We start from the raw sequence: 15,379 nt of genomic DNA, 5'->3' as shown, positions 1-15,379 counted from the left end.
TATGAGCAATACCTGAAAACACATACTCTAGTGACTTTTCAGAAGATGAAAATGTCAACTGGAGTTGTGCTGAACCAGATATTGATGTGTTAGGATATCACACTTAATGCGAAAGAGGTAAGTTGGTTGCTGTATACAAATTTGTACTGTACTTATATAATTAGGAATGTTTTCTTTGTTAGGCTTGTAGTATACATTATACTGAAGTTCCAGAGACTTGGCACAATAAATTGGCATTCAAAAATGTTTTCTGCTAACCCTGTAAGTCAAATCCCTCTTCTTTCAAAAACTATATAAATTAGATCTTGAGATCAAATGTTTTGCATTATATCAGGGTATTACCATCAGTATTGTAATGTTTTTTTAACCATATATAAATATAGCTTACATTGCTAGATTTATAACTCAATAATATTTATTTGCTATATATAGTTAGACCACTTTTTCATGTTCATTATATGGTCATGTATGCATTAAACAGTGTTTACATAAATACACATGTATATATATTTTTGAAAGCTAGTTTTGCGCGAGAATGAAAATGTCTATTCCTTGGTTTTATGACCTCTGGGAAATTCAGAAAGTAAAAATGCTAGGAATGTGTACTTGCAAGATGATGCACCAATAGAGCAAGATGATGTACCAACAGAGCAAGATGATGCACCAACAGAGCAAGTTGATGAACAAATAGACCAAGATGATACACAAACAGACCAAGATGAATGGAAACCATTCTCTTCAAAAGCACATTTTTACCTATGTGTTTTAAGTGGTTCAAAAACTCACCATGTTGTAAGTTAAAGTACAGAAAATACAGAAAAGATACATAATTTCATACCTGCCATTTTTAAGATGCGAACAATATTTTTTCAAGAAGCAACACATCCTAAAACATTGAACTGCATAGCTTTTTTTTTAATTACTTCAATTATATTATTATTTCTGTAGTTGATTTCAGATGTATAATTTTTTTAAGTGACAGCTTAATATTGCACTGTCATATCAGCCACCATTAATCATTGGCTTCATTTGCATTCTTAAATTTTCAGAGTGATGAAATTTTGAAATTCATTATATATATGATGAAGAGTTGTGGCACACCAGGAGTTCCTTCTTTCGAAAAAGTGAAGAACATTTGGTCGGATGATTTGGACATTGATAAAATGCTGAAAAAGGTGAATCCCTTCTCATTGTGTTTTAGTGACATTTTTCCTTTTTTGAACATCCAATTTGCAAATTTGAGTGAGCTCAGCTGGTGAAGAAATTATCTGTTAAACTGCTACCTCAATTTTGGTAAAAACTTACCCCGGTACACAAAAATATTCAATATTGGTGTGTATGCTACACTGTCTTTCATTTCTTAAAAACAAAAAAGTATATATAATTCAATTAAGGACTGATTGTCAAACTTTGACATTCATTGATGCAAACTTTTAGCTCACCACCTACTCTAGGGGCATGCAAGCTTAAATGCCATGATACTGCATTTGTTTCTCCGTCATCAAGATTTTAAAATTATAATGTAAATTAAGCATGATTACAGCACAATGTCCCATTGTTCGTTATTGGAAATAATGTACATTGGGTGCAGTAGACTGGAAATAATGTACATTGAGTGCAGTAGATTAATCTAGTCTCTTGTGTAGTGGAATAAAATATTTGTTATTGAAAAAATGTTATTATTTCAATTATAGAATACAGACAAGGATGGAAATATTAGCTGGATGATCAAGCCTATGGAAATTTTAAAACTGCAAATTTCCAATCCTAAAACAGCAAAGAAAATAGCCAGGTATATAGAATTAAGACAAAACAGTGTTACCAAGAAGGCCATTGCAGCTACAGCCTTAAATTGTCAAAATAATTAATAGGTTACATCATATGCTGGTATGTTTTTCCTGTAAGTAATATAAAATAGAATCAGAGAATACCAAAGCATCCACAACAATGGATAAGTATTGTATGAACCATATTTGACAGAAGCATTCGGGTATGTTTAAAAATTATTATGTATTTATGTAAAGGTATCTTACAACTAACAAATGATATTTACTTTGTATTGCAGATATCCAACAGTTGAAACAACTATTTTACATTCTAATTGCAGTGATTTAATTTTTTGTCTACCCCTCAGTAGTCATATTCCCCTCTGGCTTCACCCTCGGGGGAGTATGACTAATTCAGGTAGACAAACCTTCATATATCACCCTACCAACAGGGCCGTAAATGTATATTATGATAATTAACTTAAATTACATGTTAAGTGTATGCAGAACTTTCCATTTATCAGCTGTATTGATTTAAACATACTTACATATCTGCTGTAAGAGGATTTTATTTTCCTCGCAACCTCTGCAAGGGGCTGCTGCAATACTTGCACGCACACCCACATCTTGAGAATCTTGGTCCTCGAACAACGGAGCTGAATCCTTTAAAGGTATATAAAAGTTTAATATTAGTAAACTTGAATTCTGCAGAGGTGTGTTCATTTCATCAGTAATTATAATACTAAATTCATGGTAAAGACTTGGAATGAATTGCAGGATAAGTCTTGGTTTACTAGAATCTACTGTATATGTTTTTTAATTTCACTAATAATTACATTTTTTTTATATAATTCTTCATTTTCTCTGCATCCTTCCATTGTAATGAATAGTGAAGGCAAATGTTGTTATAAGACTGCAACATTTGCTATTGTGATGTCATCAATTTTATTTAATTTCAATAAACATTATGAATATAGTATTTATTATCTATGATTAGCAAAAGTTAGCCGATATATACTGTTTTGATTTCATGCTAGTGAGTTTTTGGACACTTTGTTAATTTTTATGGTATTCAATTTAATTTCTTTTATCAGTTTATTACATTGAAGATACCATATTGGTCAAAATGAAAGCATATGTAATGATGAGCCGACTTGACTTGTGTAACTTTGGCCTGACCGAGATACATTGTAAGCCTGAGCTGAGGTGCACTTAAGTTAATAGAGATCAATTAACTTTATATATATATATACAGTAACGTGCCAAAAGTGTTTCAATTTTTCTTCTTTTGCTTTAAATATATATTCTTTGTATTTCCACATTTTTTGAATGAATTTTCATGACTTTGTTTATGAACGGATTTTGACCATATTTGGTCATGTTGGGAAGAAATATCCATAGTTTCTTCTCATATTTATTTTATTTTTTCCCCGTTTTGTATTTATCTACACTGATAATTTCCGTGTGACGCCATTGCTCTACAGTATATAGAAATCTATATGACGTTACCAAAATATATAAACAGCTGATAAACGTCAAAATTAGATTTTGTAAATAAATTGTGATTTCTCTGGTCATACACATCGGAAAACAGTGAAAATATTATGAGATGAAACGGGAAACAATTCCCTATAGGCCTAAGTGTACAAAATTTTTAGATAAAGTCAGGAAAATTCAAAGAAAAAAATTGGAAGAACAAAGAATTATTATAATAGAATATAGAATCTAATAGCAAAATAAAAAAAATGGAAAGACTTATGGCAAGTAAGACCAAAAATCCAAACTCTCAACTTTTAACCTAACTCTCTACAACTTCAAACTAGATCTCTCTTCCATGAACGCTAGCTAACTATTAAATCTTGAACCTCGAGCTCCGATAAATTGCCGACGTTGTTGACATACATCTCGACAGGTTGGGTTTTTTTGAGCTACTATTTATAACCTTAATCGTGACGTCATCAAACCTAGAGGCAGACGACAGCTACTGTGATAAATGAGGTTTTATAACGGAAAATTGTCGAGATTGGAGTAAAAAGTGAACTTATACAATACCGTATGGCTTTTCTAATTCATCTTTAATTCGACTTGAACAGTAACGTATTACAAATAGGCCTACGCTGTGACTGTCCCGGGTCCGGTACTCTGGTCTGATCTCGAAGGCATATCATGTTCAATAATGTGCCGTTCACTTAATTTTGACCTACTAGATATAAATAGGCCTACACCATTTCGTGAAAAGTGGTAAATGGGATCAGCATTAGTAAAACTGCTTATATGGATAATATTTGCTTACCTGAGAATATTCCATTAGGCTTAGTGTTGTCACAATCGCCCAGCGTCTTTTGACAGATAGCACGCGCGCCGCATCAAAAACAAACGTTATCATTTAGACGCTTTGCACCAAAGGTTTGATCAAAACATTCAAGACGCGTATCTGTCAAAAATCAAACATGGCAGACGACGAACGACTTGTTTACATGATCAACGCAGCTAAAAAGCGACCTTTTTCTTGCGTGATATGCAAGTTTTCCACTAAAAGAAAAGATTCTTATAGAAAGCACGAAGAGAGTAGTAAACACCAACGAAACTTGAAGGTACAGTACATTTCATGCATTTTGTAAAAGTAGGCCTATCATTTTCAATGATTTTTTATGACTTTTCAGTGCATACTGCAGTATTCATTGAAATTTCACATACATGTACAGAATTATTTGCTTATTCATCCCATAACATTTCGTTGTTAACACAATTATGTTTGTAAACATGAGTTTTTCCTTGGAGTAAATCATAAATTTTAGCTATCAAATATATTTTATTATTTTTAACATTGCACAGGTAGCTCAGACAATACATGTAGGTGCCAGTAATTATGAGCAATACCCTGAAAACACATACTCTAGTGACTTTTCAGAAGATGAAAATGTCAACTGGAGTTGTGCTGAACCAGATATTGATGTTGTTGAGGATATCACACTTAATGCTGAAAGAGGTAAGTTGGTTGTGTATACTGTACTTATATAATTAGGAATGTTTTCTTTGTTAGGCTTGTAGTATACATTATACTGAAGTTCCAGAGACTTGGCACAATAAATTGGCATTCAAAAATGTTTTCTGCTAACCCTGTAAGTCAAATCCCTCTTCTTTCAAAAACTATATAAATTAGATCTTGAGATCAAATGTTTTGCATTATATCAGGGTATTACCATCAGTATTGTAATGTTTTTTTAACCATATATAAATATAGCTTACATTGCTAGATTTATAACTCAATAATATTTATTTGCTATATATAGTTAGACCACTTTTTCATGTTCATTATATGGTCATGTATGCATTAAACAGTGTTTACATAAATACACATGTATATATATTTTTGAAAGCTAGTTTTGCGCGAGAATGAAAATGTCTATTCCTTGGTTTTATGACCTCTGGGAAATTCAGAAAGTAAAAATGCTAGGAATGTGTACTTGCAAGATGATGCACCAATAGAGCAAGATGATGTACCAACAGAGCAAGATGATGCACCAACAGAGCAAGTTGATGAACAAATAGACCAAGATGATACACAAACAGACCAAGATGAATGGAAACCATTCTCTTCAAAAGCACATTTTTACCTATGTGTTTTAAGTGGTTCAAAAACTCACCATGTTGTAAGTTAAAGTACAGAAAATACAGAAAAGATACATAATTTCATACCTGCCATTTTTAAGATGCGAACAATATTTTTTCAAGAAGCAACACATCCTAAAACATTGAACTGCATAGCTTTTTTTTTAATTACTTCAATTATATTATTATTTCTGTAGTTGATTTCAGATGTATAATTTTTTTAAGTGACAGCTTAATATTGCACTGTCATATCAGCCACCATTAATCATTGGCTTCATTTGCATTCTTAAATTTTCAGAGTGATGAAATTTTGAAATTCATTATATATATGATGAAGAGTTGTGGCACACCAGGAGTTCCTTCTTTCGAAAAAGTGAAGAACATTTGGTCGGATGATTTGGACATTGATAAAATGCTGAAAAAGGTGAATCCCTTCTCATTGTGTTTTAGTGACATTTTTCCTTTTTTGAACATCCAATTTGCAAATTTGAGTGAGCTCAGCTGGTGAAGAAATTATCTGTTAAACTGCTACCTCAATTTTGGTAAAAACTTACCCCGGTACACAAAAATATTCAATATTGGTGTGTATGCTACACTGTCTTTCATTTCTTAAAAACAAAAAAGTATATATAATTCAATTAAGGACTGATTGTCAAACTTTGACATTCATTGATGCAAACTTTTAGCTCACCACCTACTCTAGGGGCATGCAAGCTTAAATGCCATGATACTGCATTTGTTTCTCCGTCATCAAGATTTTAAAATTATAATGTAAATTAAGCATGATTACAGCACAATGTCCCATTGTTCGTTATTGGAAATAATGTACATTGGGTGCAGTAGACTGGAAATAATGTACATTGAGTGCAGTAGATTAATCTAGTCTCTTGTGTAGTGGAATAAAATATTTGTTATTGAAAAAATGTTATTATTTCAATTATAGAATACAGACAAGGATGGAAATATTAGCTGGATGATCAAGCCTATGGAAATTTTAAAACTGCAAATTTCCAATCCTAAAACAGCAAAGAAAATAGCCAGGTATATAGAATTAAGACAAAACAGTGTTACCAAGAAGGCCATTGCAGCTACAGCCTTAAATTGTCAAAATAATTAATAGGTTACATCATATGCTGGTATGTTTTTCCTGTAAGTAATATAAAATAGAATCAGAGAATACCAAAGCATCCACAACAATGGATAAGTATTGTATGAACCATATTTGACAGAAGCATTCGGGTATGTTTAAAAATTATTATGTATTTATGTAAAGGTATCTTACAACTAACAAATGATATTTACTTTGTATTGCAGATATCCAACAGTTGAAACAACTATTGCTTGTCACAGACAGTCTGGTGCTGCTAAATGGATGCAAGATATCAACTTCCCTTGGGCAAAGGTGATTTAAACATTTTAATGTCTAACATGGACAAATGGATGAGAGACAAGTTCTTACAAGTTATGAACTCTTCTCCATATGTATTTGGGTTATACTTGAATAAAAAGATGTATACATTTATATTATGCAGCACAGGCCATTTGCCATGCTATATTGGGTGCAATATGAATGATGTACAATAACTATGCAAATGAGTCTTGTTTCTGTGTATAAAAATTATGTATCTTTTAAAAATTTTCTGGGAAAAAGACAAATATGCACTTTATTTCTCATCTATTCAATCTCATGGGTGTGGTAGGGTTATTTGTCAGCCATTCTGGCGACAGTTCTAGCTGAAAATTGTGCAACAACTTTATCTCAAAGCAACTTCGAAATCAATCACAGATTGAACACCAAATACCATGTCAAACTTATAGTGGTATATGACGTCATCACATGTTGCTTTGTCAGATTGTTTGGTTGCAGAATCTAACAAAAAAATTCAATCATTCTGGAAACAATTTGTTGATTCTTGTTTACCATTCCTTTCCCTGCCATGGTTACTACATATATTCACTAGCACAAACTTGTTCAATTACTATAATCATCTTTGAAATGTACTTCATACCTTATAAGATACACATTTATATGAATACTAATCCATTTCAGATTGGTGACACCACTTTCCTGCAGAATATGTTTGTAAGATTTGAATGTGAAGGACAAGAAAACCTTGGGCAGATCAAGAAGTTCATGGATGATATTGAGGTTTGCTATTTTCCTAATAAACAGTTTCTTGGAGGTAGGAAGTTTAGCTGGACAGATCATTCTTGATGCAACTACCTAATGTAACCTTCACAGTTCATTAAATTTGGAAAAATGACATGATTATATATTTATTACAAAATATCTGTAATGTTTGTCAGATTATATTTATTATCAATGTGAATGCAATCCAGGTGCAAGATAAATATTCATTCATATTGACAATAAATACAATCAGAAAGACGTTCAATGGATAAAAGGGTACACATAAAATGTACATCAAATTCCAGTCTTTGGTGGAAAACTGTTGACTTAAATAATTTCCTTTATAAAAAAATAATACTACACCTGACAATAATGTTACTGTACAAGTTAATTGTGTTTTTTCTTCTTCTTTCAGAATGACAAAATGCTTGCAGAGTTAGAAATATTCTGTTATAACACTGATGAAAACAATGGGACTCCGTAAGTTTCCTTCACAATGGGGTCAGATTTATGTCTTGCAAGTGATTTTACTGTTTTACAGCCACTTTTTATCAGTAATGTAAAAGTATTATACAAAACTGCTATCACATTCGAAAATTCTAACATTTGTTATGTATATAGACTTATATTTACATTTCAACTGCACTGACACTAGATTATTAAGGTACTGTGCAGTACAATTTTGATGTTATACTTTAGCAATGATTAAGGATTGTCATACATTAGACATTCATTGGTGTGTAACATACATTAGCGATCTGTTCCTTGACAAGTACTCTTTTGATTTTGGGAGTTCTCCGGAAAAATACTGCCATCTTTAATATGACAGATAAGGACTAAAAAAATGCAATTTCTTCATAATGATAATTATTAAAAAAGCAAAAAATCAAACTTTTGATTAAGGACAAATGAAGATCATTGGTGGGTGCCAAGATTCCTCTTGGATCTCTTACTATGGAAAACTTATATCCACTTATTTCATCCTGAACAGATTTGTATTTATATTATTCCGTGCAATATTTTCAGTTTCATTGTCCAGACTGGGCGTTACATTCAAATTCCTCTGGATGAATGTGTACCAGAAGAAATAGTGTCCAATATTCTGGTCAAACGCCATCAAGGAAATTCATATGCCAGTGTACCTATTCCAGAAGAAGTAAGCAATATTATCAAAACAGGAACTTGATAGGAGGTCAGGAGGATGCAAGTATGAGTCATAAAAAAGAAAACAAACTTACTTAGATACCTGTATGACAATTAGTTGTTACAGTTTTGCAATCGCTTCAAGCATGCAAGTTCAAAAATCAAATTTGACAACTTTGACCCTTATCTATAGCCTTTACAGCATCCCCAATACAATATTTAAAATTTGTGAAACATAAATTTACCCTGTGCTAGGGTTTTATTACAACACAATTATATACACATTTATCAAATTAATCATTCAAGAATAAATAGATAGAATAACATAATTGTTCTATTGTAAAAAGAATGTAAATATATTGATTAAACAGTTTTTTCGTTTTAAACTTTCATGCTTGTACATTATAATGTATGAAAGTAACTAGTTCTATATTGCATGAAGCCCAACTGAATTGCATTCATACCTGCATGAATGTTTAAAAAAAATCCTGTTTGATCTTGTGTTTTTGGTTTTTAGGAAAAGAAGGCCATGTTTGAGTTAACGCCTCTCTGGAAAGGGTTACCAATCATAAATGTGCCAGTAAATGTATTCATGGATGATTTATCATCAAATAAATCACGCAGATGGTCCCCACTACATAGCATCCAGATGCAACTGGCTGGGCTTCCTCTCAAGGAAAAAAGAAAAGGATCCAGCACACTATATCTAGCATCATCAGATACAGTTGGGATCCTTGATATGATGGCACCCATATGTGCGGACATTGAAGAAAGCAAAAGGTAAGTAACAGATAAATTTACTTTTAAGCTTTAAAAGTGGTCAGTACAATTGCTTTAGAACATTAAAGTCAAAGTGATAACAAGTATATGTGATCAATGTATGAAATGGGATACAAATTATGAACATCATGTTTTATTATATGTATATATTTCAGCTCTGCTGTAGATGCATTTGATGCAGAAAATTTAGCACCAGTTGTCCTCTGCTCACAGGTATCATTACTTGTGACAGATTACCACATGATGAGCCATGCCTGTAATCACAGTGGACCATCAGCAACAAAATATTGTCCGAAGTGTATGGTATGTTAACTTTGTGAGATTTATACATATTGAATTTTCAAGGAACTAGATACAGAAGAGTAAAATCAAGGCTTTTGTCTATATGGTTTGTGAATGTATCGCGGATCTGACACTGGTGTCGATGATATATGAAATTCATGAAACAAGTTAGATAATTCATTATGTTACGACCTGTTAGGTGAATGTTTAATGAATTTGAAAATTTCCACATTGCGTGGACACAAGTGTAAGATTCCATTTGTCACATTACTATTTTACAATTTTAAGGCTGACAAAACGGATCCTTTGCGAAAAAGTGAGCTGAGGACTCCAAACAAGACTCAGCGCATATTACATCGTATGAATATCATGACAAATACAAAAACACTGCAAAAAGAAACTGGGGTTAAACCATATGGAAATCCTCTGTGGAAATACATAAACCCTCATAGGTAATTGAACTGGTAGCATTTGTTTAAGTGAATCTATTGAAATGTTATGTAATAGAAACTGTATAAAAGATTCTAGTAGCTCTTCGTTTTTTTTTTCATCAATGTTAATTGAATTGATACATCTGGAATGTCTTCAAAGCACTTGAAAAAATCCATAGCATGCTTAAATAAGCAATACAACAATGTGTAATTTCTTTCCTAAGGTATAAACGTATAGTCTTGGCTAAATTGAAATTCAAATTAATTACAGTAAGTCAACCCGATAATTTGACATCATGACTTGTTAATTGTTCCGTTTAACAATCTGATTTCAGAGACACACCAATTGGAGTACTCCACTTTCTATATCTAGGACTAGCAAAGCACTTAATAAAGGTAACAGCTGCGAATGTCAAGACATTATATATTCATAAATTTCATATTTCCACTGCCAGAGACTAGATGAAGCTACTATTTCCAATGTATGTTATTTTCCAACAACATATACATTGGGATATTGTGACGTCTTTATGATTATGACATCATAATTGTAATGTTGAAAACCGCACTACTCCACTGTCAACGGGTGGATGTCCTCTGTTTGGATTTACCCTGACTTAGCTAAAATGATGAGTCTATCGTGTGTGCTTGATCAATGAATATAACAGTCATCACTCGGTGGGCGGTTAGTGGTATCCATTGTAGCAATTATAACTTAGTAATAATGATGATGACAACAGTCGGTCCATGGTATTCATACCTTATGAATGCAAACTTAATTTGGTAGGGTTATATAGAGGCAATGCCATTCATTGGTTAATATGTACATAAAATATGTATACATGTTTCAGTTATGCTATGAGAGTCTGAGTCCTCAAAAAAAAGACGAGCTGAAAGTTCACCTCGACAGCATCGATCAAACTGGTTTCAGCTACAAAGTTTCAGCAAAATCCATGCTACAGTACCTGGACAGTAGGCAAGGCAAAGACTTCAAGCACTATGTAAGGCTTATGTTCATGATTTAATGGGTTTCTAAAGCATGAATTAAGACAACCTAATCAATCCACATATTTTACACTAATGCCCCATCCCCATTTTTCTATGTCACCAACCCTAGGTTCTTTGACTCCCTGCCAAGGATTCCCTTTCCCTGAAAAGAGATCCAGTTTGTAATGTTCTCAATAATTGCATGACATCATAGTAACAATACCATGACTTCTTGACAAGAATACAATGACGTCAAGTCGACAACACAATCGCATCACATAAATATTGTCTTGCACTGATGTAACTTCAATATCAAATATATAAGAGATTTAACAGGGTAAGAAAAAAATAATCATTCACCTCCTTGAGAATGAGACAGGGGATCTCAACCCTCAGGGTAAGATTCTTAAGCTGCCAAACAGGAGGCTTAAGAATCTTACCCCTCGGGTTGAGATTCCTCTGTCTCACTCCTAAGGAGGTGAAAGATTCTTTTAATCTCACACTGGTAAAAGGGCAGATACACCTGTCCAGGGTAAGAGAAAATAAAATCAAAAAGTTCGAAAATAACCTATGATGTGGATGCTCAAGTTGATTATCAAGTTTATTCATGATCTTTTGTTTTATTTAGCTCCAACTGGCTCCCTTTAACTTCCAGTTTGTGGGAGCTGACAGGAAGCATATTATGGCACTTAAAAAGTTAGCTTTGGTAAGAAATCTTATCAGATATCTACCTGTCAATATTTTTAAGTCATCAAATACTGAGCAGATTTGTACTAAATTTAATCAAAAGTATTTGGAGGACAAGGGAATACATTTTGTATCAATGGTGTATGTTGACCCCTATGACCTAAGGGAGATTGCCAGAATGGGGAGATTTAAAATATCTTTCTTCTGTATAAATGGTTGGATTTTGTCCACATTTGGTCTGGACCATCATTGTGCCAAGGGGACTCTATTTTGTTTAGACACTGGTCCATATGCTTACTTGAATATTTGAATGTTGAGCAGTGAGGTACCTAATAATTGCATTTCACTCGACACTAATAAATTAAAAAAAGCTAAAACTTGCATTGGACACTGCATTTTTTAGATATCAAAACATATGCAGCAGCTGGAAGGGGGAATTGCAGATGAAGTAGAGGATTATCTGAATTTCGTTCATGAACATCTGCCATCATTAACTAGGAAAAGCAAAGCACATTTAGGAGTCCATTTAGTAAGTCAATTAAGGTGAAAGTGTATAAACATGGTGATGAAATTTGCATATGTTTTTTTAATTATTATTTTAAGCGGTTGTAAACCATTTGTATGAAAAAAGGTTGAAATGTCATTAAAAAAAATTCATTTATTACAAAACTATACAAGGTTTTTTAAAAAGTTTTTACCCAATACATTTTAAATTGATCGTGTTTAAATACATTTAGTCATTGAACAGTATTTTGCTCAGATGTTATAAAAGTTTTATTTCCCTCTTATTTTTTGTTAAGGCTGATGATATACTTAGACATGGCCATCCACTGCAATATTTGGAAGATCCATTTGAAAAGAATCATGGCTGTATACGCCAGTTTCTATTCCACCAAAACCAGCAAGCAAAGTCAAGAGACTGTGCAAGACAGTTCGCAAAATCAGAATTGCTTGCACATCTGATAAGTGGTGGCTTCTTGAAATCTTCTGATTCGTGGTAAGTTGGTAGTAAAGAAGAGAGAATAAACTAACAAATATTTCCTTAACTAATTTTAGTTGCCAAAGTAAGCTTGTGCTTTAAGTGTTTGTATGCCTGCATTTGGATAGAGTTATCTAGTCTGCTAGAAAGGACCTGTTACAGGTTACATTGGTTTTTTAATTTGGGCTGTTCCTCAGTGTGGTTTCCATGACAACACAAATACAAACTCAGGTTATAAACCAATTATTGGATAAAATATGATTAACAATAAGCAATTGTTCTATAGTAGAAATGTAAATATATGGATTAAAAGTGATTTTTTTTTAACTTTCATAGTGCTATGAAAGTTCAGCGGGTACATCCATATTTATCATGAAGCCCTAGCGGGGTTCATGCAATGTGGATGTAACTGCTGAACTTTCATAGCACTCTGAAAGTTAAAAAATTAACTTTCAATCCTTATATAAACGCAATTAACCTCATGTTCCATTGAATTTTGATCTAACAAACTAAACAAAACCTCATGAACTAAAAGCGTTTACGTTAAATTTACTGACTGCTCTCAACAAAATCACAGGTTAATCCTTAAGTGATTTATTAATTTCCCCTTAGTTTAACAATTCATATAAGTAACTTTTTGCCCATAGAAATTACTATTTCAATATGATATTTTTTTCTTATTTTCTTGTTTTCTTTTTCTCAATTAAGGTTTAGACCAAATGTTCTTTAACTCGTTGGAAATAGCAAAGATTAATTTTGAATTGAAACTTTGATGATAGACATACGTGGTGTGGATGTTTATTATCTTTGACCCAACGACATTTTTTTCAAGCAGCTATAATACTGATTTGCTCTTTTTACAAAGGCATCCTCCAGGTCATCAGGTGGTTAGTGAAGGATGCTGTAATGAAGTGGCCAGATACCTTGGAAACCAAGATGATGAGGGGCACTACCATCAGAGAAGAGTTTTAAGACTGATGGACAGATTACCTAATGGCAAGCCAAATGTATGCTGAACTAATACATTCCAAATTACAGAAATTGTCAAAATAAAACCCCAACAAAACAAAACAAACCTATATACATGTATGGTTCAGTCGATTGTTTTTTTTTAACATTTTAACAATTTCAAGTTAAAAGCTTGTGTATAAGCTATTTTTTGGAGGTCACAATAACTTTAATTTGTATTTTATGATATTCACATTTGCTCTGCATCCTTCTATTGCTTGATTTTCTGAAATGTTGCTTGGCTCAATTTCATCAGAATTTACAATTCATATAGATTATATGCCAAACATTTGAGTATGGGGCTAATAGGCCATTGTCCAAGTTTACTTCACATTCATTGGCCTCTTATATTGCTTTCTGTGCTCAGGCAGTTTTGGACTCTACTGAGTAAATATGATATGATAGTTGTTCAATCTTAAACCATATATTCACTTTTATTTCTTCCCTGCAGGACATGTCATCAGATCCTGTGGTCCAGGTGCAAGCCCTGCAAGCTGCTCTAGCTTGTGGAGGGGATATTTCCTTGCATGAACAAGGGGTTGTCCACACTTTCCGAGGTGTTAAGACTGCCAGTGGCAGAGATGCTAAGGTTGGGCAGTTTGTGACTTACAAAGAAGATGGTGAGGTAATTGACCTTTGCTTACTTATAATTATGAACAGTTACAAACATGTTCTCTATCATGTTGTAATTGGTGACACAATTAAGTTATGACATATCATAACCCCCTCAGTTGTTTCAGTTATACATATGTAGGTGAACTGAAGAAATTGGACTGAAAATATAGCTGCACATTATGTGGTTGCAGCCATCAATGAGATAATACAACATTTGTTTGCTAATAATAAATTAATGGTAATTGGTTATAAATTGTAAAATTCCTTTATAAATCCCATGTAAATATGATGCCTTTGTCATGAGGATGATTGAATTTTTCAAATTAAAGGACGTATTTTTCAATTCTATTTCAGGAGCTTGTGGGACGTTTAAGGACATTGATGGAAGTAAATCAGTGTAGGGCTGCAGAGATTGAGAGGTGCCGTAGGAATGATCTCCAAAGAGTTGAAGTGTCTCGGGAAACTCCTGTTTGGAAAGATATAAAGTCACTAATAGAGCCACTGCACTGCATTCATTCATGTCGGGAGGAAAATTGCGCAGTTCAGGAATTACCAGTACCAAGAAAAACAGAACAAGAATTCACAACAAAGATATGCAAGACAATCAAACACAAAGACAGAGTTTTTCTCATCAATACATATCGCCTAACCCATTCGAAAGATTTTTATTAGTCCTGTACAGTGTATTTCTTCTATCAAGTTCATGCTACAACTGAACTTCTATGCTACATGTCACTTGAACTTAATACTTGTGGTTAAGGGCTCATCTTGGTGAGGGAGTGTGTCATGTGTCAAAAGTAGGTCACTCTGACCTATATTTTTTTTACTTTTTACATACAAGATAAAATTTAGTTTAAACATTATTTTATTCAACAAGACACAATAACATTACATATACAAAAAATTGCAAATGGGATGGGAAAACAAGCTTAAAGCTTATATTAATTCCTTTCAAGAT

General features: G+C 32.9%; 1 protein-coding gene and 1 long non-coding RNA gene across 2 annotated transcripts; both read left to right on the top strand.

Moving 5' to 3' along the window:
- Positions 1–142: 142 nt before the first annotated feature.
- Positions 143–2,090, top strand: LOC117320705. Its single transcript, XR_004531151.1, has 4 exons — positions 143–792; positions 1,050–1,175; positions 1,695–1,792; positions 2,066–2,090. It is a non-coding gene; the product is annotated as an uncharacterized LOC117320705 (long non-coding RNA).
- A 2,099-nt stretch (positions 2,091–4,189) lies between these two features.
- LOC117320703 lies at positions 4,190–15,315 on the top strand. The gene is made up of 20 exons (XM_033875215.1): positions 4,190–4,360; positions 4,602–4,755; positions 5,241–5,419; positions 5,677–5,802; positions 6,322–6,419; positions 6,693–6,780; positions 7,429–7,527; positions 7,925–7,989; positions 8,536–8,665; positions 9,170–9,432; positions 9,588–9,735; positions 10,003–10,166; positions 10,481–10,541; positions 10,997–11,146; positions 11,761–11,838; positions 12,223–12,348; positions 12,620–12,816; positions 13,664–13,805; positions 14,258–14,431; positions 14,776–15,315. Exons 1-20 carry the CDS (start codon positions 4,217–4,219, stop codon positions 15,091–15,093), a joined length of 2,904 nt encoding a protein of 967 aa, XP_033731106.1. The 5' UTR covers positions 4,190–4,216; the 3' UTR covers positions 15,094–15,315.
- The last annotated feature ends 64 nt before the right edge of the window (positions 15,316–15,379 follow it).

This window comes from Pecten maximus, unplaced genomic scaffold (genome assembly GCF_902652985.1).
Source record: "Pecten maximus unplaced genomic scaffold, xPecMax1.1, whole genome shotgun sequence".
Taxonomy (NCBI): domain Eukaryota; kingdom Metazoa; phylum Mollusca; class Bivalvia; order Pectinida; family Pectinidae; genus Pecten; species Pecten maximus.
This window is presented reverse-complemented; position numbering and strand designations above follow the sequence as displayed.

Bases quoted from the DNA above. Each gene is read 5' to 3' on its own strand.
- LOC117320703 (XM_033875215.1), top strand. From the start codon at position 4,217: ATGGCAGACGACGAACGACTTGTTTACATGATCAACGCAGCTAAAAAG. The intron at 5,420-5,676 runs GTAAGTTAAAGT...TTAAATTTTCAG, and splicing joins GTTCAAAAACTCACCATGTT to AGTGATGAAATTTTGAAATT. The intron at 6,420-6,692 runs GTATATAGAATT...TTTGTATTGCAG, and splicing joins ACAGCAAAGAAAATAGCCAG to ATATCCAACAGTTGAAACAA.